This window comes from Ranitomeya imitator, chromosome 6 (genome assembly GCF_032444005.1).
Source record: "Ranitomeya imitator isolate aRanImi1 chromosome 6, aRanImi1.pri, whole genome shotgun sequence".
Classification (NCBI taxonomy): domain Eukaryota; kingdom Metazoa; phylum Chordata; class Amphibia; order Anura; family Dendrobatidae; genus Ranitomeya; species Ranitomeya imitator.
The window spans coordinates 574,700,953-574,728,946 of NC_091287.1; the positions used below are offsets into that span (position 1 = coordinate 574,700,953).

Below are 27,994 nucleotides of genomic sequence, written 5' to 3' on the forward strand. Positions count from 1 at the left end.
CCTGCTCTGACAAGTGCTGCCGCGGCCCGCACTAGTGTGCGAGCACGGCCGTGGTCCTAGTTCCTGCGCATGCTCGTCTGCTGCCCATGTCAGAGCGGGCAAGCAGGAGAGAGGAGGCCATGCGCGCACATGGTGATATTTGAAAAAGCCGGCGCGCATAGCCTGACGCTGGCCGGCCTGCACCAGCGTCAGAGGAGACTGCTCACCAATGCATTGCCTGGGATGATCCTCTCCTCTTCACCGCCAACGCTGGCCAGGACCCGACCCACCTCAGCTCTTCATCCTCCCGACCTCCCCCAATCTCGGGGACCTGGGTGAGTCCCAAATAATTTTTTTAATGTATATACAGCAGTATTGCCTATATAATGTGTATAGACTGCTATATATACATTATATAGGTCAAGAAAAGCACATCCAGCCCATGAATGGCAGCGCTTCCCAGGACTCACATTCAAAGATGATATTTCATATTTTTTTATTTCATAACTTAAAATAGAAGAGATACAACGCGTTTCGGATACAGTATATATCCTTCTTCAGGTATCATAAAAACACAGTACAAATCCTCTTATCAGGTGAGTGCATAAAATTGTGCACCCTTTAAAGACTATAATATTGTGTTTACGCACTTAGGGCGCCGCGATTTGTCTGTTCTTCTCTCCCAAACAGGGTTTTTTTGTACATTATATAGGTGGTATAGTGATTATATACAGCAGTATGTATAGCAGTCTATATCCTATATAGGTGACACTGCGGTGTTTGTATGTATGTGTGTGTGTGTGTGTGTGTGTATGTGTATATATATATATAACACACACACACACACACACACACACACACACACACACACACACACACACACACACACACACACACGTACATGTATACACAGCAGTATCACCTATATAAGATATATATCCATCAGTAGCAGTGTAACCTATATAGGATATAGACTGCTATACTGCATTATATAGGTGGTATAGTGATTATATACAGCAGTATCACCTATATAATGTATATATAGCAGTCTATACACATTATATAGGCAATACTGCTACTGATGTGTATATAGGTGATATTTCTGTGTATATATGTCGTTATATAGGTGATACTGGTGTGTGTGTGTGTGTATACATACACACGTACATATATACACAGCAGTAACACCTATATATAACGTATATACACATCAGTAGCAGTATTGCCTATATAATGAATATGGACTGCTGTGTATATGATATATAGGTGATACTATCATTATATACAGCAGTAGCAGTATCGCCTATATAACGTGTATCCAACATTTGCAGTATCACCTGTATAATGTACAGACTAATGTATATACGTTATATAGGTGACACTGCTGTGTGTAGTCGCACTATCTATCTGTGTCTAATAAATATATATATATATATATATAGTCTAAGGGTCACTTCCGTCTTTCTGTCGGCAACTTCCGTAACGGAAATCCCGCGTCGTTGATTGGTCTCGCCAGCTGCCTGTCATGGCTGCCACAACCAATTAGCGACGGGCACAGTCCGATTAGCCCACTCCATACTCCCCGCAGTCAGTGTCCCCGCTCCATACTCCCCGCAGTCAGTGTGCCCGTCGCCCGCTCCATACTCCCCGCAGTCAGTGTGCCCGTCGCCCGCTCCATACTCCCCGCAGTCAGTGTGCTTGGCGCCCGCTCCATACTCCCCGCAGTCAGTGTGCTTGGCGCCCGCTCCATACTCCCCGCAGTCAGTGTGCTTGGCGCCCGCTCCATACTCCCCGCAGTCAGTGTGCTTGGCGCCCGCTCCATACTCCCCGCAGTCAGTGTGCTTGGCGCCCGCTCCATACTCCCCGCAGTCAGTGTGCTTGGCGCCCGCTCCATACTCCCCGCAGTCAGTGTGCTTGGCGCCCGCTCCATACTCCCCGCAGTCAGTGTGCCTGGCGCCCGCTCCATACTCCCCGCAGTCAGTGTGCCTGGCGCCCACTCCATACTCCCCGCAGTCACTGCCCGGTGCCCGCTCCATACTCCCCGCTCCATACTCCCCGCAGTCAGTGTGCCTGGCGCCCGCTCCATACTCCCCGCAGTCAGTGTGCCTGGCGCCCGCTCCATACTCCCCGCAGTCAGTGTGCCTGGCGCCCACTCCATACTCCCCGCAGTCACTGCCCGGTGCCCGCTCCATACTCCCCGCTCCATACTCCCCGCAGTCAGTGTGCCTGGCGCCCGCTCCATACTCCCCGCAGTCAGTGTCCCCGGCGCCCGCTCCATACTCCCCGCTCCATACTCCCCGCAGTCAGTGTGCCTGGCGCCCGCTCCATACTCCCCGCAGTCAGTGTGCCTGGCGCCCGCTCCATACTCCCCGCAGTCACTGCCCGGTGCCCGCTCCATACTCCCCGCAGTCAGTGTCCCCGGCGCCCGCTCCATACTCCCCGCAGTCAGTGTCCCCGGCGCCCGCTCCATACTCCCCGCTCCATACTCCCCGCAGTCACTACCCGGTGCCCGCTCCATACTCCCCGCTCCATACTCCCCGCAGACAGTGTCCCCGGCGCCCGCTCCGTACTCCCCGCTCCATACTCCCCGCAGTCACTACCCGGTGCCCGTTCCATACTCCCCGCTCCATACTCCCCGCAGTCACTACCCGGTGCCCGCTCCATACTCCCCGCTCCATACTCCCCGCTCCATACTCCCCGCAGACAGTGTCCCCGGCGCCCGCTCCATACTCCCCGCTCCATACTCCCTGCAGTCAGTGTCCCCGGCGCCCGCTCCATACTCCCCGCTCCATACTCCCCGCAGACAGTGTCCCCGTCGCCCGCTCCGTACTCCCCGCTCCATACTCCCCGCAGTCACTACCCGGTGCCCGCTCCATACTCCCCGCTCCATACTCCCCGCTCCATACTCCCCGCTCCATACTCCCCGCAGTCACTGCCCGGTGCCCGCTCCATACTCCCCGCAGTCAGTGTCCCCGGCGCCCGCTCCATACTCCCCGCTCCATACTCCCCGCAGTCACTACCCGGTGCCCGCTCCATACTCCCCGCTCCATACTCCCCGCAGTCAGTGTCCCCGGCGCTCCACTCCATACTCCCCGCAGTCAGTGTGCCCGTCGCCCGCTCCATACTCCCCGCTCCATACTCCCCGCAGACAGTGTCCCCGTCGCCCGCTCCGTACTCCCCGCTCCATACTCCCCGCAGACAGTGTCCCCGTTGCCCGCTCCGTACTCCCCGCTCCATACTCCCCGCTCCATACTCCCCGCAGACAGTGTCCCCGGCGCCCGCTCCGTACTCCCCGCTCCATACTCCCCGCAGTCACTACCCGGTGCCCGCTCCATAATAATAATAATAATAATCTTTATTTTTATATAGCGCTAACATATTCCGCAGCGCTTTACAGTTTGCACACATTATCATCACTGTCCCCGATGGGGCTCACAATCTAAATTCCCTATCAGTATGTCTTTGGAATGTGGGAGGAAACCGGAGTGCCCGGAGGAAACCCACGCAAACACGGAGAGAACATACAAACTCTTTGCAGATGTTGTCCTTGGTGGGGTTCGAACCCAGGACTCCAGCGCTGCAAGGCTGCAGTGCTAACCACTGCGCCACCGTGCCGCCCCATACTCCCCGCTCCATACTCCCCGCAGTCAGTGTGCCTGGCGCCCGCTCCATACTCCCCGCAGTCACTGCCCGGTGCCCGCTCCATACTCCCCGCAGTCACTGCCCGGTGCCCGCTCCATACTCCCCGCAGTCAGTGTCCCCGGCGCCCGCTCCATACTCCCCGCAGTCACTGCCCGGTGCCCGCTCCATACTCCCCGCAGTCAGTGTGCCTGGTGCCCGCTCCATACTCCCCGCAGTCACTGCCCGGTGCCCGCTCCATACTCCCCGCAGTCAGTGTCCCCGGCGCCCGCTCCATACTCCCCGCTCCATACTCCCCGCTCCATACTCCCCGCAGTCACTACCCGGTGCCCGCTCCATACTCCCCGCAGTCAGTGCCCGCTCCATACTCCCCGCAGTCACTGCCCGGTGCCCGCTCCATACTCCCCGCAGTCAGTGTCCCCGGCGCCCGCTCCATACTCCCCGCTCCATACTCCCCGCAGTCACTGCCCGGTGCCCGCTCCATACTCCCCGCTCCATACTCCCCGCAGTCAGTGTGCATGGCGCCCGCTCCATACTCCCCGCAGTCACTGCCCGGTGCCCGCTCCATACTCCCCGCAGTCAGTGTCCCCGGCGCCCGCTCCATACTCCCCGCTCCATACTCCCCGCAGTCACTGCCCGGTGCCCGCTCCATACTCCCCGCTCCATACTCCCCGCAGTCAGTGTCCCTGGTGCTCCGCTCCATACTCCCCGCAGACAGTGTCCCCGGCGCCCGCTCCATACTCCCCGCTCCATACTCCCCCGCAGACAGTGTCCCCGGCGCCCGCTCCATACTCCCCGCTCCATACTCCCCGCAGTCAGTGTCCCCGGCGCCCGCTCCATACTCCCCGCTCCATACTCCCCCGCAGTCAGTGTCCCCGGCGCCCGCTCCATACTCCCCGCTCCATACTCCCCGCAGTCAGTGTCCCCGTCGCCCGCTCCATACTCCCCGCTCCATACTCCCCGCAGTCAGTGTCCCCGTCGCCCGCTCCGTACTCCCCGCTCCATACTCCCCGCTCCATACTCCCCGCAGTCAGTGTCCCCGGCGCCCGCTCCATACTCCCCGCTCCATACTCCCCGCAGTCAGTGTCCCCGGCGCCCGCTCCATACTCCCCGCAGACAGTGTCCCCGGCGCCCGCTCCATACTCCCTGCAGTCAGTGTCCCCGGCGCCCGCTCCATACTCCCCGCTCCATACTCCCCGCAGTCACTGCCCGGTGCCCGCTCCATACTCCCCGCAGTCAGTGTGCCTGGCGCCCGCTCCATACTCCCCGCAGTCACTGCCCGGTGCCCGCTCCATACTCCCCGCTCCATACTCCCCGCAGTCAGTGTCCCTGGTGCTCCGCTCCATACTCCCCGCAGACAGTGTCCCCGGCGCCCGCTCCATACTCCCCGCTCCATACTCCCCGCAGACAGTGTCCCCGGCGCCCGCTCCATACTCCCCGCTCCATACTCCCCGCAGACAGTGTCCCCGTCGCCCGCTCCGTACTCCCCGCTCCATACTCCCCGCAGACAGTGTCCCCGTCGCCCGCTCCGTACTCCCCGCTCCATACTCCCCGCTCCATACTCCCCGCAGTCAGTGTCCCCGGCGCCCGCTCCATACTCCCCGCTCCATACTCCCCGCAGACAGTGTCCCCGTCGCCCGCTCCGTACTCCCCGCTCCATACTCCCCGCTCCATACTCCCCGCAGTCAGTGTCCCCGGCGCCCGCTCCATACTCCCCGCTCCATACTCCCCGCAGACAGTGTCCCCGTCGCCCGCTCCGTACTCCCCGCTCCATACTCCCCGCTCCATACTCCCCGCAGACAGTGTCCCCGGCGCCCGCTCCATACTCCCCGCTCCATACTCCCCGCAGTCAGTGTCCCCGGCGCCCGCTCCATACTCCCCGCTCCATACTCCCCGCTCCATACTCCCCGCAGACAGTGTCCCCGTCGCCCGCTCCGTACTCCCCGCTCCATACTCCCCGCTCCATACTCCCCGCTCCATACTCCCCGCAGTCAGTGTCCCCGGCGCCCGCTCCATACTCCCCGCAGTCAGTGTCCCCGGCGCCCGCTCCATACTTCCCGCTCCATACTCCCCGCAGACAAGTCCCCGTCGCCCGCTCCGTACTCCCCGCTCCATACTCCCCGCTCCATACTCCCCGCAGTCAGTGTCCCCGGCGCCCGCTCCATACTCCCCGCTCCATACTCCCTGCAGTCAGTGTCCCCGGCGCCCGCTCCATACTCCCTGCAGTCAGTGTCCCCGGCGCCCGCTCCATACTCCCTGCAGTCAGTGTCCCCGGCGCCCGCTCCATACTCCCCGCTCCATACTCCCCGCAGTCACTGCCCGGTGCCCGCTCCATACTCCCCGCAGTCACTGCCCGGTGCCCGCTCCATACTCCCCGCTCCATACTCCCCGCAGTCAGTGTCCCTGGTGCTCCGCTCCATACTCCCCGCAGACAGTGTCCCCGGCGCCCGCTCCATACTCCCCGCTCCATACTCCCCGCAGACAGTGTCCCCGGCGCCCGCTCCATACTCCCCGCTCCATACTCCCCGCAGACAGTGTCCCCGTCGCCCGCTCCGTACTCCCCGCTCCATACTCCCCGCAGACAGTGTCCCCGTCGCCCGCTCCGTACTCCCCGCTCCATACTCCCCGCTCCATACTCCCCGCAGTCAGTGTCCCCGGCGCCCGCTCCATACTCCCCGCTCCATACTCCCCGCAGACAGTGTCCCCGTCGCCCGCTCCGTACTCCCCGCTCCATACTCCCCGCTCCATACTCCCCGCAGTCAGTGTCCCCGGCGCCCGCTCCATACTCCCCGCTCCATACTCCCCGCAGACAGTGTCCCCGTCGCCCGCTCCGTACTCCCCGCTCCGTACTCCCCGCTCCGTACTCCCCGCTCCATACTCCCCGCAGTCAGTGTCCCCGGCGCCCGCTCCATACTCCCCGCAGTCAGTGTCCCCGGCGCCCGCTCCATACTTCCCGCTCCATACTCCCCGCAGACAAGTCCCCGTCGCCCGCTCCGTACTCCCCGCTCCATACTCCCCGCTCCATACTCCCCGCAGTCAGTGTCCCCGGCGCCCGCTCCATACTCCCCGCTCCATACTCCCCGCAGACAGTGTCCCCGGCGCCCGCTCCATACTCCCCGCTCCATACTCCCCGCAGACAGTGTCCCCGGCGCCCGCTCCATACTCCCCGCTCCATACTCCCCGCTCCATACTCCCCGCAGACAGTGTCCCCGTCGCCCGCTCCGTACTCCCCGCTCCATACTCCCCGCTCCATACTCCCCGCAGACAGTGTCCCCGGCGCCCGCTCCATACTCCCCGCTCCATACTCCCCGCAGACAGTGTCCCCGGCGCCCGCTCCATACTCCCCGCTCCATACTCCCCGCAGACAGTGTCCCCGGCGCCCGCTCCATACTCCCCGCTCCATACTCCCCGCAGACAGTGTCCCCGGCGCCCGCTCCATACTCCCCGCTCCATACTCCCCGCAGACAGTGTCCCCGGCGCCCGCTCCATACTCCCCGCTCCATACTCCCCGCAGTCAGTGTCCCCGGCGCCCGCTCCATACTCCCCGCTCCATACTCCCCGCAGACAGTGTCCCCGTCGCCCGCTCCGTACTCCCCGCTCCATACTCCCCGCAGACAGTGTCCCCGTCGCCCGCTCCGTACTCCCCGCTCCATACTCCCCGCAGACAGTGTCCCCGTCGCCCGCTCCGTACTCCCCGCTCCATACTCCCCGCAGACAGTGTCCCCGTCGCCCGCTCCGTACTCCCCGCTCCATACTCCCCGCAGACAGTGTCCCCGTCGCCCGCTCCGTACTCCCCGCTCCATACTCCCCGCTCCATACTCCCCGCAGACAGTGTCCTCGTCGCCCGCTCCGTACTCCCCGCTCCATACTCCCCGCAGACAGTGTCCCCGGCGCCCGTTCCGTACTCCCTGCTCCATAATCCCCTCCAGTCACCGCTCACACAGGGTTAATGCCAGCAGTAACGGACCGCGTTATGGCATGGGTAATGCACTCCGTATCTGCGGAGGAAGGATCTAATGTTAAAAATAATTAAAACAAAAAAAAAAACTGCTATTCTCTCCTTCCGTCATTGGACGATGCGCTCCAGCCGGCCGCCATCTTCCATTCCCAGAGATGCATTGCGAACTTACCCAGAAGACTTGGCGGTCTCACGAGACCGCTAAGTCATCTGGGTAATTTCGCAATGCATCCTGGGAACGGAAGATGGTGGCCGCATCACACATCTTCGCTGGATCCCAGGGGTGAGTTTATAACTATTTTTTATTTTAATTATTTTTTTTAACAGGGCTGTGTTATATACTACGTGACTGGGCAATATACTACGTGACTGGGCAATATACTACGTGGCTCTGGGCAATATACTACGTGACTGGGCAATATACTACGTGGTTGTGCAATATACTACGTGGCTCTGGGCAATATACTACGTGACTGGGCAATATACTACGTGACTGGGCAATATACTACGTGGCTCTGGGCAATATACTACGTGACTGGGCAATATACTACGTGGCTGGGCAATATACTACGTGGCTCTGGGCAATATACTACGTGACTGGGCAATATACTACGTGGCTGGGCAATATACTACGTGACTGGGCAATATACTACGTGTCTGGGCAATATACTACGTGTCTGGGCAATATACTACGTGTCTGGGCAATATACTACGTGTCTGGGCAATATACTACGTGGCTGGGCAATATACTACGTGGCTGGGCAATATACTACGTGGCTGGGCAATATACTACGTGGCTGGGCAATATACTACGTGGCTGGGCAATATACTACGTGGCTGGGCAATATACTACGTGGCTGGGCAATATACTACGTGGCTGGGCAATATACTACGTGGCTGGGCAATATACTACGTGGCTGGGCAATATACTATATGTGTGTGTGTCATGGTACAGTAGGGTTGTGCGTGTCATTATTTCAGTGGGACTGTATGTGTCAAAATATATATATATTATAAAATCTCTATCGCATGCTTGCGGTCACCAGACCACCTGTTCCCGGCGCCGGCAGCAGACAATCCTCACAGCCCACAGTGCGCGCGATATGAGGATTCACACAGTGACTGTAGACATGTAGCTTAAGATCCGACAACCCCTTTAAGGATGGGCCGCTACTCATGGGCCACTGCTGTGTGCTTGTCCCCCAGAATAAAATTTGCCAGCCAGCCCCTGCCTCTCCTCTACACATAGAGCACGTCGGGTGGCAGTTGGCCACAGTGGGTGCGGGAAGTGTTCAGACCCTTTTATATTTTTCACTCTGTTTCATTGCAGCCATTTGGTAAATTCAGAAAAGTTCCCTTTTTTCCTCATTAATGTTCACTCTGCACTTCATCTTGACTGAAAAAAAACGGAACTGTAGTAATTTTTGCAAATTTATTATAAAAGAAAAACTGAAATCTCCCATGGTCATAAGTCTTCAGCCCCTTTGCTCAGTATTGGGTAGAAGCCCCTTTTGAGCTCGTACAGCCAGGAGTCTTCTTGGGAATGATACAAGTTTTTCACCCCTGGATTTGGGGATCCTCGGCCATTCTTCCTTGCAGATCCTCTCCAGTTCCGTCAGGTTGGACGGTGAACGTTGGTGGACGCCATTTTCAGGTCTCTCCAGAAATGCTCCATTGGGTTTAGGTCAGGGCTCTGGCTGGGCCGGTCAGGAATGGTCACAGAGTTGTTCTGAAGCCGCTCCTTTGTTATTTTAGCTGTGTGCTTAGGGTCATTGTCTTGTTGGAAGGTGAACCTTCTGCCAAGTCTGAGGTCCAGAGCACTCTGGAAGAGGTTTTCATCCAAGATATCTCTGTACTTGGCCGCATTCATGTTTCCTTCAATGACAACCAGTCGTCCTGTCCCTGCAGCTGAAAAACTCCCCCATAGCATGATGCTGCCTCCACCATGCTTCACTGTAGGGATTGTATTGGGCAGGTAGTGAGCAGTGCCTGGTTTTCTCCACACATACCACTTAGAATTATCACCAAAAAGTTCTATCTTCATCTCAGCAGACCAGAGAATCTTATTTCTCATAGTCTGGGAGTCCTTCATGTGTTTTTTTTAGCAAACTCTATGCAGCTTTCATATGTCTTGCACTGAGGAGAGGCTTTCGTCGGGCCACTCTGCCATAAAGGCCTGACTGGTGGAGGCTGCAGTGATAGGTGACTTTGTGGAACTTTCTCCCATCTCCCTACTGCATCTCTGGAGCTCAGCTACAGTGATCTTGGGCTTCTTCTTTACCTCTCTCACCAAGGCTCTTCTCCCACGATTGGCCAATTTGGCTGGACGGCCAGGTCTAGGAAGACTTCTGGTGGTCCCAAACTTCTTCCATTTAAGGATTATGGAGGCCACTGTGCTCTTAGGATCCTTGAGTCCTGCAGACATTCTGCTGTAACCTTGGCCAGATCTGTGCCTTGCCACAATTCTGTCTGAGCTCCTTGGCCAGTTCCTTTGACCTCATGATTCTCCTTTGGTCTGACATGGACTGTGAGCTGTGAGATCTTATATAGACAGGTGTGCGCCGCTCCAAATCAAGTCCTATCAGCTTAATTACACACAGCTGGACTCCAATGAAGGAGTAGAAACATCTCACGGAGGATCACAAGGAAATGGACAGCATGGGACTTACATATAAGTGTGTGAGCAAAGGGTCTGAAGACTTATGACCATGTGATATTTCAGTGTTTGTTTTATTAAATTTGCAAATATTTCTACATTTCTTTTTTCTTTCAGTCAAGATAGGGTGCAGAGTGGACATTAATGAGAAAAAAAATGAACTTTTTTAAATTTACCAAATGGCTGCAATAAAACAAAAAGTGTAAAATGTATAGGGGTCTGAATACGTTCCGTACCCACTGTATGTGGGGGACAGAACAGCAGCTCTGGAGGTCAAACTACTGCTCTGACCAGTAATATTCTCTGCAAAATAGGTGCACATTGGGCATTGTGCAGCAGAGGGGAAGAAAGATACCGTCTACCATGCCGTGTCTAATGGCCAGCTACAGGCAGTCTTGCCCTCCCCAGTGTGGCCCCCAGCCTCTTCCGTATCGTTCTATCCTCCCCACTGCTGCCCCCAGCCCCCTCTGTAACACGCTGTCTTTCTGATTACTGGTCCCAAACTCCTGCCGCCAGTTTACTCCATGCCATGCTATTCTCCCCATACTGATCATCCCAACCTCCCCTGTACCACACTGTCCTCCCAATTACTAATCCCAACCTCCTCCATACCTCGCTGTCCTCCCCACTGTTGCCCCCAGCCTCCCTCCATACCGCCCTATCCTTTCCATTGTTGCCCCCTCCATACCACCCTGTCCTCCCCACTGCTGCCCACAGCCTCCTCTATACCACCCTATCCTCTCCACCACTGATCCCAACCTCCTCCATACCACTCTGTCCTGTTCACCCCTTCCTCCAACCTCCTCCGGTCCACCTTGTCCTCCCCAGTGTGGTAACCAGCCTCTTCGCCACCATGCTATCCTCCTCACTGCTGCCCCCAGCCTCCTCCGCACCGCCCTGTCCTCGCCACTGCTGCCCCCGGACTCTTACGTACTACCCAGTCCTCCCCACTGCTTTCCCACTCTATCCTCTCCACTACTGATCAATACCTTCTCCATTTCACGCTGTCCTCCCCACTCTTTTCTTCAACCTCCTCTGGTCCACCTTGTCTTCCCCAGTGTGGCCCCCAGCCTCCTCCATACCACTCTTTCCTCTGCTGCACCTTTTCCGCTCCTCCCTGCTGCTGCTCCTCTTTTTTTCCTCTTTGCTGCTGTGCCTCTTCTTGTCTTCCTTCTCTCCTGCCGTCCTTATTCTTGGCCTCTTCCTCTCTTCTGCAACTTTTCAACCTGTTCTTTTCCTCTTCTTGACTGCTGCTTCTCTTCCTCTCCCTGCTGCCACACCTCTCCCTGTCTTTTTTTTTTTTTTTTTTTTTTTTTTGTTATCCTCCCTGCTGGGATGCCTCTTCCTTTTTTAATCCCTGCTTCTACCCCTCTTCCTCTCCTCTTTGCCCTTCTGTTGCTGCTCCTCTTTCTCTCCTCTTTGCCCTCATGCTGCAGCTCCCCTTTTATTCCTCTTTGCCCTCTTGTCGATGCTTCTCTTTGCCCTCCTGTTGCCGCTCTTCTTTGCCCTCCTGTTGCAGCTCTTCTTTGCCCTCCTGTTCCATCTCCTCATTTTTTCCTCTTTGCTCTCCTGTTGCTGCTCCTCTCTCTCATATTTGCCCTCCTGTTGCTGCTTCTCTTTCTCTCCTCTTTGCCCTCCTGTTGATGCTTCTCTATCACACCTGTTGATGCTCCTCTTTGCCCTCCTGTTGATGCTCCTCTTTCTCTCATCTTTAACCTCCTGTTGATGCACCTCTTTCTTTACTCTTTGCTCTCCTGTTGATGCTCCTTTGTCTCCTCTGCCCTCCTGTTGCCGATCCTCTTTCTCTCCTCTTTGCTCTCCTGTTGCTGCTCCTCTTTGCCGTCCTGTTGATGCACTTCTTTCTCTCCTCTTTCCCTTCATGTTGCCGCTCTTCTTTATCTCCTCTATGCCATCCTGTTGCTTCTTTTATTCTTCTTTGCCCTCCTGTTGATGCCCCTTTATCTCTTTGCCCTCCTGTTGCAGCTCTTTTATTCCTCTTTGCCCTCCTATTGTTGCTCCGCTTTCCCCTCCTGTTCCTGCTTCTCATTTTTTCCTCTTTGCTCTCCTGTTGCTGCTCCTCTTCCTCTCCTCTTTGCCCTCCTGTTGATGCTCCTTTTCCTCTCCTCTTTGCCCTCCTGTTGCTGCTCCTCTTCCTCTCCTCTTTGCCCTCCTGTTGCTGCTTCTCTATCTCACCTGTTGATGCTCCTCTTTGCCCTCCTGTTGATGCTCCTTTTCCTCTCCTCTTTGCCCTCCTGTTGATGCTCCTCTTTCTCTCCTCTTTGACCTCCTGTTGATGCACCTCTTTCTTTACTCTTTGCCCTTCTATTGATGCTCCTCTTTGCCCTCCTGTTGATGCTCCTTTCTCTCCTCTACCCTCCTGTTACCGATCCTCTTTCTTTCCTCTTTGCCCTCCTGTTGATGCACTTCTTTCTCTCCTCTTTGCCCTCTTGTTGCTTCTTCTTTTATTCCTCTTTGCGCTCCGGTTGATGCTCCTCTTTCTTTCCTCTTTGCCCTCCTGTTGATGCTCCTCTTCTCTTTGCCCTCCTGTTGATGCTCCTCTTTTATTCCTCTTTGCTCCCCTATTGCTGCTCCTTTTACCCCTCCTGTTCCTGCTTCTCATTTTTTCCTCTTTGCTCTCCTGTTGCTGCTTCTTTCTCTTCGCTTTGCCCTCCTGTTGCTGCTTCTCTATCTCACCTGTTGATGCTCCTCTTTGCCCTCCTGTTGATGGTCCTCTTTCTCTCCTCTTTGACCTCCTGTTGATGCACCTCTTTCTCTTTGCCCTCCTGTTGATGTACTTTCTCTCCTCTTTGTCCTCCTGTTGATGCACTTCTTTCTCTCCTCTTTGCCCTCCTGTTGATGCACTTCTTTCTCTCCTCTTTGCCCTCCTGTTGCTGCTCCTCTTCCCCTCACCTGTTGAAGCTCCTCTTTCTCTCCACTTTGACTGTTATTATCTGGTGGCCTAGGAGCAGCATGAGACGTACCCTGGAGAAGGTGGTACCTTTACTGACCGCAAACCCTGAACTAGCAGCGCAACTAGAAGTAGCCGTGGGGGGTACCTAACACTCCCTAGACCCCTCGACACCGCCTAAGAACTAACTACCCCTAAAGACAGAAACGGGAAAACTATCTTGCCTCAGAGAAAATCCCCAAAGGATAGACAGCCGCCCACAAATATTGACTGTGAAAGGAGAGGGAAATAACATACGCAGACATGAAATCAGGATTTAGCATAGGAGGCCATACTAGCTAAAAAGGAAGAATAGGACAGAGTACTATGCGGTCAGTATAAAAACACTAGAAAATATCCACCACAGAAAATACAAAACACCACATCTGACTAAAGACATGGAGGGTATATCTGCATCTCCAGAGACACAGCTAGGCTGCAAAAAATCCTTCACAGACAAAGCTAAACAAAACAAGAAAATGCACAGACTATAAGGTCCACAGGAGGTGGGCAGCAAAAACAAAGCCAGGACTTATTTTTGAAGAAATAAACAGCAGACCAGGAGAGACCAAGAATGGATGTGAATCCTCCAAAAACAATGGACAACTGGCACTGACAAAGGATAAAGCAGGACTTAAATAGCCCAGCCCAAATTACAAAAAATGGATACACCTGATAAATGCTGCGATCCAACTACCGCAGCACTACCACTCATAACCACCGGAGGGAGCCCAAGAGCAGAATTCACAACATTTGACCTGTTGATGCACCTCTTTCTTTACTCTTTGCCCTCCTGTTGATGCACTTCTTTCTCTCCTCTTTGCCCTCCTGTTGATGCTCCTCTGCCCTCCTGTTGCCGCTCCTCTTTCTCTCTTCTTTGCCCTCCTGTTGATGCTCCTCTTTCTCTCCTCTTTGTCCTACTGTTGCTGCTTCTCTTTGTTTACCCTCCTGTTGCTGCTTCTCTATCACACCTGATGCTCCTCTTTCTCTCCTGTTTGCCCTCCTGTTGATGCTCCTCTTTGCCCTCCTGTTGATGCCCCTCTTTCTCTCCTCTTTGCCCTCCTGTTGATGCTCCTCTGCCCTCCTGTTGCCGCTCATCCTTCTCTCTTCTTTGCCCTCCTGTTGATGCTCCTCTTCTCTTTGACCTCCGGTTGCAGGTCCTCTTTTATTCCTCTTTGCCCTCCTATTGCTGCTCCCCTTTGCCCTCCTGTTGCTGCTCCTCTTTCTCTCCTCTTTGCCCTGCTGTTGCTTTTTCTTTTATTGCTCTTTGCTCTCCTGTTGATGCTCCTCTTCTCTTTGCCCTTCTTTTGCAGCTCCTCTTTTATTCCTCTTTGCCCTCCTATTGCTGCTCCTCTTTCCCCTCCTGTTCCTGCTTCTCATTTTTTCCTCTTTGCTCTCCTGTTGCTGCTTCTGTTTCTCTCCTCTTTGCCCTCCTGTTGCTGCTTCTTTCTCTCCTCTTTGCCCTCCTGTTGCTGCTTCTCTATCTCACCTGTTGATGCTCCTCTTTGCCCTCCTGTTGATGCTCCTCTTTCTCTCCTCTTTGCCCTTCTGTTGATGCTCCTCTTTCTCTCTTCTTTGCCCTCCTGTTGCTGCTCTTCTTTGCCCTCCTGTTGCTGCTCCTCTTTGCCCTCCTGTTGCTGCTCCTGTTGATGCACCTCTTTGCCCTCCTGTTGCTGCTCCTCTTTGCCCTCCTGTTGCTGCTCCTGTTGATGCACCTCTTTGCCCTCCTGTTGATGCTCGTCTTCCTCTCCTCTTTGCCCTCCTGTTGCTGCTGCTCTTTGCCCTTTTGTTGCTGCTTTCTTTGCCTTCTTGTTGCTGCTTTTCTTTCTCTCCTCTTTGCCATCCTGTTGCTGCTTCTCTTCCTCTCCTCTTTGCCCTCCTGTTGATGCTCCTCTTTCTCTCCTCTTTGCCCTCCTGTTGATGCTCTTTCTCTTCTCTTTGCCATTTTGTTGCTGCTTTCTTTCTCTCCTTTTTGCCCTCTTGTTGCTGCTCTTCTTTCTCTCCTCTTTGCCCTCTTTTTGCTGCTCTTCTTTCTCTCCTCTTTGCCCTCCTTTTTTGTGCTCCTCTTCCTGTTGTCGTCCTCCTTGATGCTTCCCCCTGTTCTCATTGCTCTTTTCTGTCGCCTTTAGGACTGAGTTGAATGACCATGTGGATATCATCGACTCCGGGCTGGACAGTCTGCAGAGCATGTTCAGCGGCCACAATTTCAGCATGGACTCAAGCACCTTCTTGGATGTGAGTCACCCGGATCTCTGCCCCCTCTGAGCCCTTTCCTCCTCCCCCTTCGAGTGACCACCTTCTTCGGACCCCCGCTCCCTTTCTGACCGCTGGCTTTTTTTTTTCAGCTTTTCAGTCCTTCCCTGACGGTCCCGGAGCTGCCGCTGTCAGACCTGGACTCCAGCCTGGCCAGTGTGAGTGTACAGCGAGGGCCACATGTGGGTGACAAGCACGGCCACAGCCCTCCTAATATCATAGTAACATAGTAACATAGTAACATAGTTAGTAAGGCCGAAAAAAGACATTTGTCCATCCAGTTCAGCCTATATTCCATCATAATAAATACCCAGATCTACGTCCTTCTACAGAACCTAATAATTGTATGATACAATATTGTTCTGCTCCAGGAAGACATCCAGGCCTCTCTTGAACCCCTCGACTGAGTTTGCCATCACCACCTCCTCAGGCAAGCAATTCCAGATTCTCACTGCCCTAACAGTAAAAAATCGAGATATACCACGTCCAATGACTCACCGTGGTCCAGTCTATAGCTTACCTCTTCATAAAAACTGATTAGATTGGTTTGACAGGAGCGATTTCTCATAAACCCATGCTGATATGGAGTTAAACAGTTATTCTCATTGAGATAATCCAGAATAACATCCCTCAGAAACCCTTCAAATATTTTACCAACAATAGAGGTTAGACTTACTGGCCTATAATTTCCAGGTTCACTTTTAGAGCCCTTTTTGAATATTGGCACCACATTTGCTATGCGCCAGTCCTGCGGAACAGACCCTGTCGCTATAGAGTCACTAAAAATAAGAAATAATGGTTTATCTATTACATTACTTAGTTCTCTTAGTACTCGTGGGTGTATGCCATCCGGACCCGGAGATTTATCTATTTTAATCTTATTTAGCCGGTTTCGCACCTCTTCTTGGGTTAGATTGGTGACCCTTAATATAGGGTTTTCATTGTTTCTTGGGATTTCACCTAGCATTTCATTTTCCACTGTGAATACCGTGGAGAAGAAGGTGTTTAATATGTTAGCTTTTTCCTCGTCATCTACAACCATTCTTTCCTAACTATTTTTTAAGGGGCCTACATTTTCAGTTTTTATTCTTTTACTATTGATATAGTTGAAGAACAGTTTGGGATTAGTTTTACTCTCCTTAGCAATGTGCTTCTCTGTTTCCTTTTTGGCAGCTTTAATTAGTTTTTTAGATAAAGTATTTTTCTCCCTATAGTTTTTTAGAGCTTCAATGGTGCCATCCTGCTTTAGTAGTGCAAATGCTTTCTTTTTACTGTTAATTGCCTGTCTTACTTCTTTGTTTAGCCACATTGGGTTTTTCCTATTTCTAGTCCTTTTATTCCCACAAGGTATAAACCGCTTACACTGCCTATTTAGGATGTTCTTAAACATTTCCCATTTATTATCTGTATTCTTATTTCTGAGGATATTGTCCCAGTCTACCAGATTAAGGGCATCTCTAAGCTGTTCAAACTTTGCCTTCCTAAAGTTCAATGTTTTTGTGACTCCCTGACAAGTCCCCCTAGTGAAAGACAGGTGAAACTGCACAATATTGTGGTCGCTATTTCCTAGATGCCCGACCACCTGCAGATTTGTTATTCTGTCAGGTCTATTAGATAGTATTAGGTCTAAAAGTGCTGCTCCTCTGGTTGGATTCTGCACCAATTGTGAAAGATAATTTTTCTTGGTTATTAGCAGAAACCTGTTGCCTTTATGGGTTTCACAGGTTTCTGTTTCCCAGTTAATATCCGGGTAGTTAAAGTCCCCCATAACCAGGACCTCATTATGGGTTGCAGCTTCATCTATCTGCTTTAGAAGTAGACTTTCCATGCTTTCTGTTATATCGATTTGTGCGGGTTTATCCTCGTCTCTGTAGTACCGCTAGATGCCTGCTTGTTGTCAGTGAATGAGAGCAGTGCTGTGCGCAGTCAGAGGCCTCAGCTGAGGGTTTGTTACAGTAACGCTCTGTGAGCAAAGCCCTCTGCAGTGGCTGCACAGAGTATCAGTCTGGAGTCCAGAATGCTCGTAGAGCATTGCCTGCATCGGAGCAACGCACAAGATTCCTGCCTCTGAATGGAGACCAGTGTCTGCCCTGATAGCAAGCAGAGACCCTGAACGTCCATGTAAATCTATCAGTGCCTGATTGGTAAAGGGGCCGGGGGGCCGCATACATGACCTTCAGCCGTTCTTTCTGGGGAGTGTCTCCCCCGGAGGACCCTACACCCTGGACACCATGTAATGCCTCATTTCTATCGTGGAGGCGCTGCAGATGATGATATCCTGGCTCCTTGCAGGGGATCTCACTTCTCTCTGACCCCCTAATTAACAGCAGCACCCCCATGTAATCACCATATAACCCTTCAGGATCTCTGCATGCTGTCAGTGAACGCAGCCATTTTGCCATATGCAGAGGACAAGAGTCCTAGTGGCGCCGCCCGGCTGAGTGTCTGTTACAATGTGTCGTGCAGGCTTGGATGTGACCCGGGGTCTGAGTTTTTGTGTTTTTCTGGTCACAGATCCAGGAACTGCTCTCCCAGGATCAGAAGGAGACTGAGGACGGCGCTTCTGGCACCGGTGAGGTCTCGGGGTGTTATGGGGGTCCGCGCACCACCGCTGCGTGCAGAATTAACCCTTCCTCCTTGTCTGCAGGAAAGCAGCTGATCCAGTACACAACGCAGCCCCGGATCCTGATGAACTCGCCGAACTCGGACCTCCCCATCCTGCTGGAGCTCTCCGAAGACGAGACAGGCGATCACCCCGAGGACCTCTCCTTGTCTCTGCTGTCTTGGGACGCTCACAACAAGTCCAGGGATTCCGGGGTCTCTTAGATGAGGGGATACTGGCACCATGAGCGGCACCCCTTCCCCACTCTGCGCAGCTTGTCTAGCCCGCCTGCTTATATGGACCCTGCGGGGGCTCTACTCATTCGTAACCTCCGGATGTCTCTAGAGTGACAGTCACATCTCTCTGGGGGGTCCCGCTCCGCGCCCCTCCCTCAGTGTGGCAGCAATGATTTCCTGGTAGACGCTGATCAGATTTTATTATACGTTGCGCATTTACTATAAAATGGGAGCGAAGGGCCCCGGGACAACTGTAACACGATGGCGACGGGCCCCTGCACGACTGTAACACATGGCAAGAGTCCCAAGGGCAACGACGGGTCCCAGGATGACTGTAAGACCAAGGCGGCGAAGGGCCCCGGGACGACTGTAACACAAAGGCGGTGACGGGCATCGGGACGACTAACACAAAGGCGGCGACGGGCATCGGGACGACTAACACAAAGGCGGCGACGGGCATCGGGACGACTGTAACACAAAGGCGGCGACGGGCATCGGGACGACTAATACAAGGGTGGTGACGGGCCCTGGGACAACAGACTCTCTTGGATCAGTCAAAGGCTATAACTCGCCCTCCCGCCATCTTTCCATGATACTGGCGGCCTCGGTCAGATGTCCAGCTGCTTCATTTCCTTCTTCTGTTTCATCATGTTTTTATTGTGTGATGTCATCGCTTCACTGCTCTCTGATAGGGCGGCGACAGCAGACATAACCAATTAGAAGTCCTGATCCAGCCGCGCAGGGGAGGGGTTGACGTTTGGGATTACTCGCGGGTGCAGGAAGTGCCAAGTACTCAGCAATAAGCTGGAGGATCGCTGACAACGGGTCAGGGGGCTGCACTACAGAGAGCCCAGATCTGGGGCCACATTCCGCTTTGGTGTAGCCCCCCATGGGTCACTGTGGTGTAGCAGATGGCACCTCGAAGCTCTGGCTTCCTGGACATTTGAGGGTCCCGCACTGACGTCTCTATATGGACTTGTTTCTGGTGTGTTCTGGATTTTTCTGACAATTTTATTTTTCTTTTCTGCATAATCTTCTGTAATAAATATGTTCTGCTGTGTAACCCTTGCTGTGCCGACTCCTTGCTGTGGGGGCCGGCGGATGGGCTGGGAGGTTATGGATATGGAGGCCGGATGTCTGTGGTCCAATTCAGGATCCCTGTAATACAGTGCCTTGATAAAGTCTTCATACCCTGTGACCTTTTCCACATTCTTTTCATGTTACAGAAGCGGAAATGTATTTTCTATGATACAACATAAAGTAACAAGTATTTGTGACGTATAAAGGAAATGATATGAGGTTTTTCCCTTTCGCCATGACAGCACCCCACTGGAGAGAGGGATCCGCCCCGCAGGAACAGGAAACCTACCGAGAAATAAAAGGGGGCGGTCCGCCTCTCCTCCTCAGTTTAGGTTTCCTGTTCCTGCGGGAACAATCCAGGAACGACAGGATCAACATACCTGGGCTAGCATGCCGCCTGTGCGGTGTCCGTGAGAACGGCAGGGGCTGCAGCTCAGAAGCAGCGTCGGGGGAGTTCCGTTAGACGGCTCCCTCCTCAGCTGGTGGATAGAGCAGACGGCCGGGTCCGGGGAGGGCCGCCCGGCGTCTTCTGCGAGCGGTGCGGCCAGGAGCGGGTAAGAGATCCTCCATTGCGGTCCGGCTCTGAATCCCGGACCGCGCATGCGCCGACCGCCGCAATACTGGCTACCCCGGAACTGAAGGAGTCACTTCCGGGGCGCCTAGGCCGGATCTGGGGCGGGGGAGCCAGCGGCGACCCGCGCATACGCATTGCGCAGCGGGGGAAAAAAAAAAAAAGGGCGCACTATATAAAAACGCCCAGAAACAATAATGCGGCGATGCAGAGATGTCATCCCCAGGTGCCATGGACCCCACAGCTGGAGATCCAGTGCCCCCCTCCAAAGATCACACCAAAGGATCCTCGGAGTCCGCTCGTAAGAGTGACGGTTCCAGAACAGGATCTCTGCCTTCTGATCCGGTACTATTCGCTTCACTGGGTGAGTGTTAAAACTCTGCCTATTAAGCTGACGTTATCTCCCTATTTCTCTCTCTTTTCTCTCTCTCTCGCTACTTATTACGCCCAGTCTAAAAAACGACAAAAGTCCAAGCATAAGGAATGTGCCTTGTGTAGCCAGCCCCTTCCGGACTCATACACCAAAAAACTGTGCAAGGACTGTTTTAAGGAAACAACCCAGGGAGCGACAGTGTCCGTTACGGACTTACGGGCCATTATTAGAGAGGAGCTAAAAGATATGACCCAGGAAAAACTAAAGCTAAGTCCAAAACCCCAACACCTGTCAGACTCCGAAAGTGACCAGACTGTACTGTCAGAAGCCTCCCTATCATCATCATCTTCCTCATCAGAAATCGAGGGGCGCTCATGTTTCCCTTTAGACAGTGTGGACAACTTGGTAAAGTCAATCCGCAATACCATGGGGTGTGAGGAGGTAAAGGGTGCGCAAACCACGCAGGAAATTATGTTTGCGGGTTTGGCAGAGAGAAAGGAGATGTTTTCCGGTTATACCAGCGGTGAAAGCATTAATTAAAAGAGAGTGGGAGAAGCAGGATCAAAGAAGCTTTTTGCCCTCCGCGTCTAAACATAAATATCCGTTTAGTGATGTGGAGCTTCTGACATGGACCAAAGTTCCTAAGGTCGATGCAGCCGTAGCTTCTACCTCCAAGCAATCCACTCTGCCTGTGGAGGATGCGGGATTTCTGGTCGATCCATTGGATCGTAAAGCTGAATCATCCCTTAAACGATCTTGGGAAGCGGCTACAGGAATTTTTAAGCCTGCAGTAGCCAGCACCTGCGCTGCCCGGTCGATGATCATTTGGATTGATCAGTTGGACCAGCAGATCGAAAATAGTCTCGAGAGAGAAACTTAGAGCGGCCATCCCCTTAATACGGGGAGCAGCAGCTTTTATGGCGGACGCATCTGCCGACTCTCTTCGGTTAGCAGCGAGATCCGCAGGTCTTGTGAACAATGCAAGACGCGCACTTTGGATGAAAAGTTGGAAAGGGGACGCGCAGTCTAAATCCAAAATATGCGCAATCGCATGCGAGGGTGAGTACCTCTTTGGCAAGACCTTAGATGAGATACTCAAAAAGGCAAAGGACAGGAAGAAAGCTTTCCCTGATTCCTCTATTCCCTTTTACAGGAGAGCCTTTAAGAGGAGACCGTTTGGTAAAAGAAGGCAAACGGATAGGTCTACAACATGGACTGCTAAAGAGGACAGGCAAAGAGGTACCATGTTTAGAAGACCCAATCCCCCAAAAGACAATAAATTCTGAGGATATACCAGTAGGGGGCAGACTGAAATTTTTCGCCACACAATGGGAAAAAGTAACATCTAGCTCGTGGGTTTTAAACATCATCCGAGATGGAATTAAACTACAATTCTCTCGTGTTCCCCACGAGTCATATATTATAACATCCCTCAGCTCGCCCGCACAACAGCAGGCTCTAGAGCTAGAAATTCAAACCCTATTATCAAAGCGGGTTTTAGTCCAAGTCCCCGAGGGACAGGAAGGCAGAGGATTCTACTCTCCCTTATTCCTGATTTCTAAACCCGGCGGTTCTTTCAGGACCATCATAAACCTTAAAAAGCTCAATTCATTTGTTAAAAACCATGCATTTAAGATGGAATCCATTAGATCCACTATAAAACTCCTCTTTCCAAACTGTATGATGGGGGGCATTGATTTGAAAGATGCTTATTATCATCTCCCTATCGATGACAGATACCAAAAGTACCTCAGAGTAGCAGTGATAACCAACGGCGAGGTTCATCATTTCCAATATACAGCCATGCCCTTCGGCCTTTCAACAGCACCGAGGATCTTCACCAAGATAATGCTAGAGGTGATGGCCTACCTTCGCCAAAAAGAAACCTTAATTGTTCCCTATCTGGATGACTTTTTGGTCATTGGAAATTCAGTTACTCAATGTGCTGATCGTTTGGCTCATGCAATTTCCTCTCTACAAGATCTAGGCTGGATAATCAATACCAACAAATCCAGACTCACTCCACTATCCTGTCAGGCGTTCTTGGGGTTCCATCTAGACTCCGTATCTCAAAAGTGTCTCCTGCCTCAGGTAAAAATACTACTGATCAAACACAAAGTCCTAGCGGCGATAAACAATCCACGTATATCCCTAAGACAAGCTATGTCCTTACTAGGATCTCTTATCTCTTGTATACCTGCGGTAAAATGGGCTCAACATCATACCCGTACACTGCAACACCAGATTTTACAAGAAGATAGACGGTTATCTGGTCACCTAAATGTGAAAATAACCTTATCTCAGGAAGTTTTAACTTCCTTAACGTGGTGGCTGAATTCAGACCATTTAATGAGTGGTTTTCCATGGATAATAACGCCATCTCATACCATAACCACTGACGCCAGTCCTCATGGATGGGGCGCTCATATGGAGAATGATTTTTGCCAAGGGTTATGGAACATGGAGGAAAGCTGCTACTCCTCTAATGTTAAAGAATTAAATGCAGTAAAATACGCCTTATACCATTTTCTCCCACAGCTACGAGGGAAAGACGTCAGAATCCTTTCCGACAACACCACCACAGTGGCGTATCTAAACAGGCAAGGAGGCACGCGATCAGAGACGCTGATGTCTTCTGCTACAGAAATCCTGAATCTAGCAGAAAGTCACCTAACATCCCTTACTGCACTGCACATAAGAGGGGAAAACAACCAGCAGGCAGACTTCTTAAGTCGACACACCTTGAAACAAGGGGAGTGGTGCCTAAACCAGCAGATTTTTCAAAATATAGTATCCCTATGGGGTCAACCTCAAGTAGACCTCTTCGCCACAAGGAGAAACAAAAAAGTCCGGAAATTTGCCTCCCTATCTCTAGTGGATCATCCGGACATTCTGGACGCTCTCCAAGCCCCTTGGCAGTTCAGTCTAGCATATGCTTTTCCGCCGATCATACTACTACCCCAAGTCATTCGCAAAATCAGGACCGAAGGAGCGAGGGTGATACTAATAGCTCCATTCTGGCCCAAGAGACCATGGTTCTCGTGGCTGCAAACCATGTCGGTCTCAGATCCTTGGGTCCTCCCCTCAACACCCAATCTTCTCTTCCAGGGTCCGTTTTTCCACCCTCAAGTGGACAGTCTACATCTCGCGGCCTGGAATTTGAGAGGCAGATGCTAAAATCAAGGGGGTTCTCGGAGGGATTGATAGACACACTCCTCCAAAGTAGAAAACCTTCCTCTACAAAAATTTACACAAAAATATGGAATTCCTACAATTCCATACATCTTCAAATACGTCAGAAATTCCGATACAGTCTATCCTGGAATTTCTTCAAAAAGGGAGAGAACTAGGTTTAACTGCAAACACCTTAAAAGTTCATGTTTCAGCACTAGGAGCTCTCTATGGCCATAACATTGCGGGGAATAGATGGGTATCCCGATTTATTACAGCCTGTGAACGGATAAATCCAGTTAATATACCTAGAGTTCCTCCCTGGGATCTAAACTTAGTTTTACAAGCCCTAACAGACTCTCCATTCGAACCAATAGATTCAATACCAATCAAGGTTCTATCACTAAAAACGGCCCTCTTGGTAGCACTGACTTCAGCCAGGAGGATCAGTGACATCCAAGCACTCTCTATAGATCCACCTTTCCTGCTAACTTTTCAGGATAAGTTGGTCCTTAAACCAGACCCTTCCTACCTTCCCAAAGTAGCTAAGACATTCCATAGGTCTCAGGAAATAATCTTGCCCACTTTCTTCAGTAATCCTTCCACTCCTGAAGTACAAAAGTACCACACTCTAGATGTTAAAAGAGTAGTGTTAAAGTACATTGAAAGAACCTGTAGCTGGCGACAGTGTAGGGCTCTGTTTATTTCCTTCCAGGGTCACAAGAAGGGTCATGGAATAACGAAAAGCACGTTATCCCGGTGGATCAGAGAGTCTATCAGACTGGCCTATTTCGCGAGTAAAGAAAACCCTCCGGAAGGCATAACAGCGCACTCTACCAGAGCTATGGCATCCTCCTGGGCAGAAAGGGGAGAGGTCCCAATGAGACTATATGTAAGGCGGCAACTTGGTCAAATCCCTCTACATTCTATAATCGCTATAGGCTTGACCTATCGTCAACTTCTGACCTAGACTTTGGCAGGACTGTCCTCAGCACGGTGGTCCCCCCCTAGGTGATGGTCTCTGTAAGATCTCCAGTGGGGTGCTGTCGTGGTGAAAGGGGAAAAAGCCGGATTACTCACCGGTAATACTCTTTTAGTGAGTCCACGACAGCACCCTCTTACATCCCTCCCTATATTAATATAGTACTTACTATTGAGTAAAATTCTTTTAATCATACATGAGCAAATAAGTTTGAAAATGAAATAAATTATATTTGCCTAATACTGGCGGTCCTCCGGGTACTCTGAAATCAAAACTGAGGAGGAGAGGCGGACCGCCCCCTTTTATTTCTCGGTAGGTTTCCTGTTCCTGCGGGGCGGATCCCTCTCTCCAGTGGGGTGCTGTCGTGGACTCACTAAAAGAGTATTACCGGTGAGTAATCCGGCTTTTCTAATTATTTCATAAACCTTAGAATTGTGAGGTGAATTAGTATTCAGCCACCATAGTCTGATGCCCCTAAATAAAATCCTGAGTGACCATTTGCCTCCAGAGGTCACATAATTAGTACATTGCGTCCACCTGGGTGTGAATTTATTTTTTTTTTCTCTCTGTATAACTACAGCTGTTCCGTGAAGGCCTCAGAGGTTTGTGTGAGAACATTAGGGATTAAACAGTATCATGAAAACCAAGGAGCTCACCAGACAGGTCAGAGATAAAGGTGTGGAGAAAAGGAAATCGGGGTTAGGTTATAAAAAAATTAAAAAAAATAGCTCAAACTCTGAATTATCTCAGGGAGCATCAACCCATCATCCAAACATGGAAGGAGTCTGGTGCAACTGTAAACCTAAAAAAACATGGCCATCCACCTAACCTGACATCCCGAGCAAGGAGAGCACTAAATAGGCAATGGGTTCATGGGCACTGGAGGAGATGCCAAGATCCACAGGGCAACGATTAGTTGTCTACTTCACAAATGTGGCCTTTATTGAAGAGCGGCAAAAAAAATCCGTTTGTGAAAGCCATAAGAAGTCCCATGAAGTGGACATAACGAGCATGTGGAGGAGGGGGCTCTGCTCAGATGAGTCCGTGAAAGCACCATCCCCACTGTCACACATGGTGGCAGCATCCTGCTGTGGAGAGGCTTTTCTTCAGCCCAGTAGTGTGTGCAGTGACTGAATAATTTGAGCCTCTTCTTTGCTCCAGTAGTCTAATATTAGACACTTGTACACACCTGAGTGCCGCGGCCGGTTCAACCTGCTGCTGTTGGGACCTGATTCTACCTAGATATTCTGGTCCCTCCTGAGTTTGTAAAGACATGTGAACCTGTTTATTTTTTCTTCACTTTTAATATAAAAGGTTTCTTTATTTTTTTTAGAATCTGTATTTGACTTGTCTACTCCAGATACCGTAACCCCACAGCCGTACTGCTGTTGGTGCCACGTATTTACCGGCTGTGAACCTACATTGTAGCAACTTCATAGCTGAGGATTTTAGGTTTCATTAAATTACTTTTCATTTGGCGGAATGCAATTATTTAAAGAAAAACAGTGAGGTTTGACTTGTCGCATTTAGTAGTCGTAGGCGCCACCACAATACTGCTGGTGCCACAGATTCCTTTCTGTGCGTGTAACGTTTTCGACATCTTTAGGGTTAGGGGGTTTACTTGTCAAGGTTGGAAGAATTTTAATCAAAAAATTGGTTGTTTGTTAAAGTTTAGAAACAAATAAAATGTACTTTTGTGCAAAATGTATACTTTACCCGAACATAGTACAGGCAACAGACGAGACGGTGGTGGAAGAAACCTAATATCATGATTAAGAATTTGGTGGCCACTAGCAACCACTCTTAACACCACCGGCAGCCACCGTCCTGACAGTAGTACCCAATGCCAGTCACATTTGATGATTAGGCTAAATACTGGTTGGCCTAGTTTGACTGTCAACATGAGATGCTGCCCGGTCTCTTGGGCTTAAGACTGCCTAGACTATAAAACTAGTAAGGACACCCTGCTGGCCCTTTCTACTTTCACCCCGAGAGATATTGCACCAAGTTCTGGACATTGTCTCGCCAGGGGGTCTCTTACATAGTATTTCGCAGTAAACTTCGGCGACACTGCACCCGCTGGCTCGACGGTAGGGCTGCCCACTCCGCTGCTGCCCTACGGGACTTTATTGTGCTCGACCAACTTTATATAGAAAAAGGCCCCAGAAATACGAGAGTTGGTAGCCAACCTGAAGCCCAACAACCCAGAGCAAGCAGTCTGATTGGCCGAAGAGTTTACAGCCAACCGACCCCGCTGGAGTCCCGATATGGCCCATCAACCAAAGATTCAACCGGATGGTCTGGCAGACAGGCTACAGGCATGGGGCCCTGGCCTTCGGGACAGTCTTAGGCAATGTGTCCATAGTTGCGGCATGTATAACAGTACCATGGGTTTGGCAAATCACGGGTACTGTTGGTAACCCTTTGTACTATTGGGTTTTCTGCTGGGTAACTGGATAATCCTGCTTGAGTGACTGGCGGCAGGTTGAATCTTTGCTAAGTTTCTGCGATTAGCTGGTTTTAGGGTTAACATGGATGGCCTCACTTTGGGATTCTGGGAGGCTTCTTATAGCCTCATTGTGGGGCCATTCCCTGTAGCTTATACTCTGACCCTTGGCCGAGTGTGTTTGACCCTGTTGTGCTTTGTGCTACGTTACGTCTGTCTGGTTCTGATTTGGCTGTGTCAGTTTTGCCTGTCCTTTTTGTACTGCGCTGTCCTTTGTGTATGACCTCTTGGCTACATCCTGACTACCCTCTGCCTGCTTCTCTACTGCGCTTCCCTCTCTGTGTGTGTGATCCCTTGGCTACGTTCTGACTATCCGTTCTGTCTAATCCCTTGGTAACTTTGTCCCGTAGTTACCTTTCTAGGAGTTTTCCTTCAGCTCCTAGCTCTCCGGAGTTAGGCCACGCTCCCAGCAGTCACGTGCTTCAGGTCCTGTTTGTCTGAAGCACACCTCTTCACTGCTGCTGCCCCGCTCCACAGGTATCTTTGGGCACAGCTGTTTTACTCAGGACATGCGCACTGGCTCAGTGAGCAAGTGCAGTGTGGTGTTCCTGACATTATAAGCGACCATACATAATTTTGTGTTGGGGAGTTTAGTTTCTGTCCCAAACCAAATTTGGCTTTATGGATCCCATGCAAGCTTTGGCTGATCAGGTCAAGTACCTAACCCAAATGTTCCAGACACTCAATGTGGAACAGCACATGATGGCCCAGACCCAGCAAACGTTTGTGGATACTGTGCAGGGGGCTGTTGCTACAGAGGCTTCTAGTTCTGGGGGTAGAGATGTGTCATTAGCGCCCCCAAATCTCCAGTCAACTTGCGAGATCCTTAATCGGGATAAAAGGGAGTTCAGGTCCTTCAGAGAAGGATGCAAGCTCTTTTTTTTTTTTTCTCTAAGGCCCCGCTCCTCCGGGAACGAGTTCCAGAGGATGGGGGTCGTCATTTCCCTACTTCGAAGCATGGGCCTTTTCTCTATCTTTCTGCCCCGGAGAGAATGACTGTTGATGCCTTTTTCGAAGCCTTGGGTCGCATATATGATCAAC

The 27,994-nt window shown here is 51.9% G+C and overlaps 1 protein-coding gene across 2 annotated transcripts in view; it reads left to right on the plus strand.

Annotated features, from left to right (window-relative positions):
* HSF1 (heat shock transcription factor 1) overlaps positions 1–19,333 on the plus strand; it is a 52,498-nt gene extending 33,165 nt beyond the window's left edge. For both annotated transcript variants that reach the window (XM_069732174.1, XM_069732175.1), the window contains 5 exons: positions 15,309–15,414; positions 15,525–15,590; positions 17,947–18,004; positions 18,080–18,683; positions 18,752–19,333. In XM_069732174.1, the coding sequence (XP_069588275.1) occupies positions 15,309–15,414; positions 15,525–15,590; positions 17,947–18,004; positions 18,080–18,258 (409 nt within the window). In that variant the 3' untranslated portion in view covers positions 18,259–18,683; positions 18,752–19,333. The remainder of the gene's footprint in view (positions 1–15,308; positions 15,415–15,524; positions 15,591–17,946; positions 18,005–18,079; positions 18,684–18,751) is intronic.
* The last annotated feature ends 8,661 nt before the right edge of the window (positions 19,334–27,994 follow it).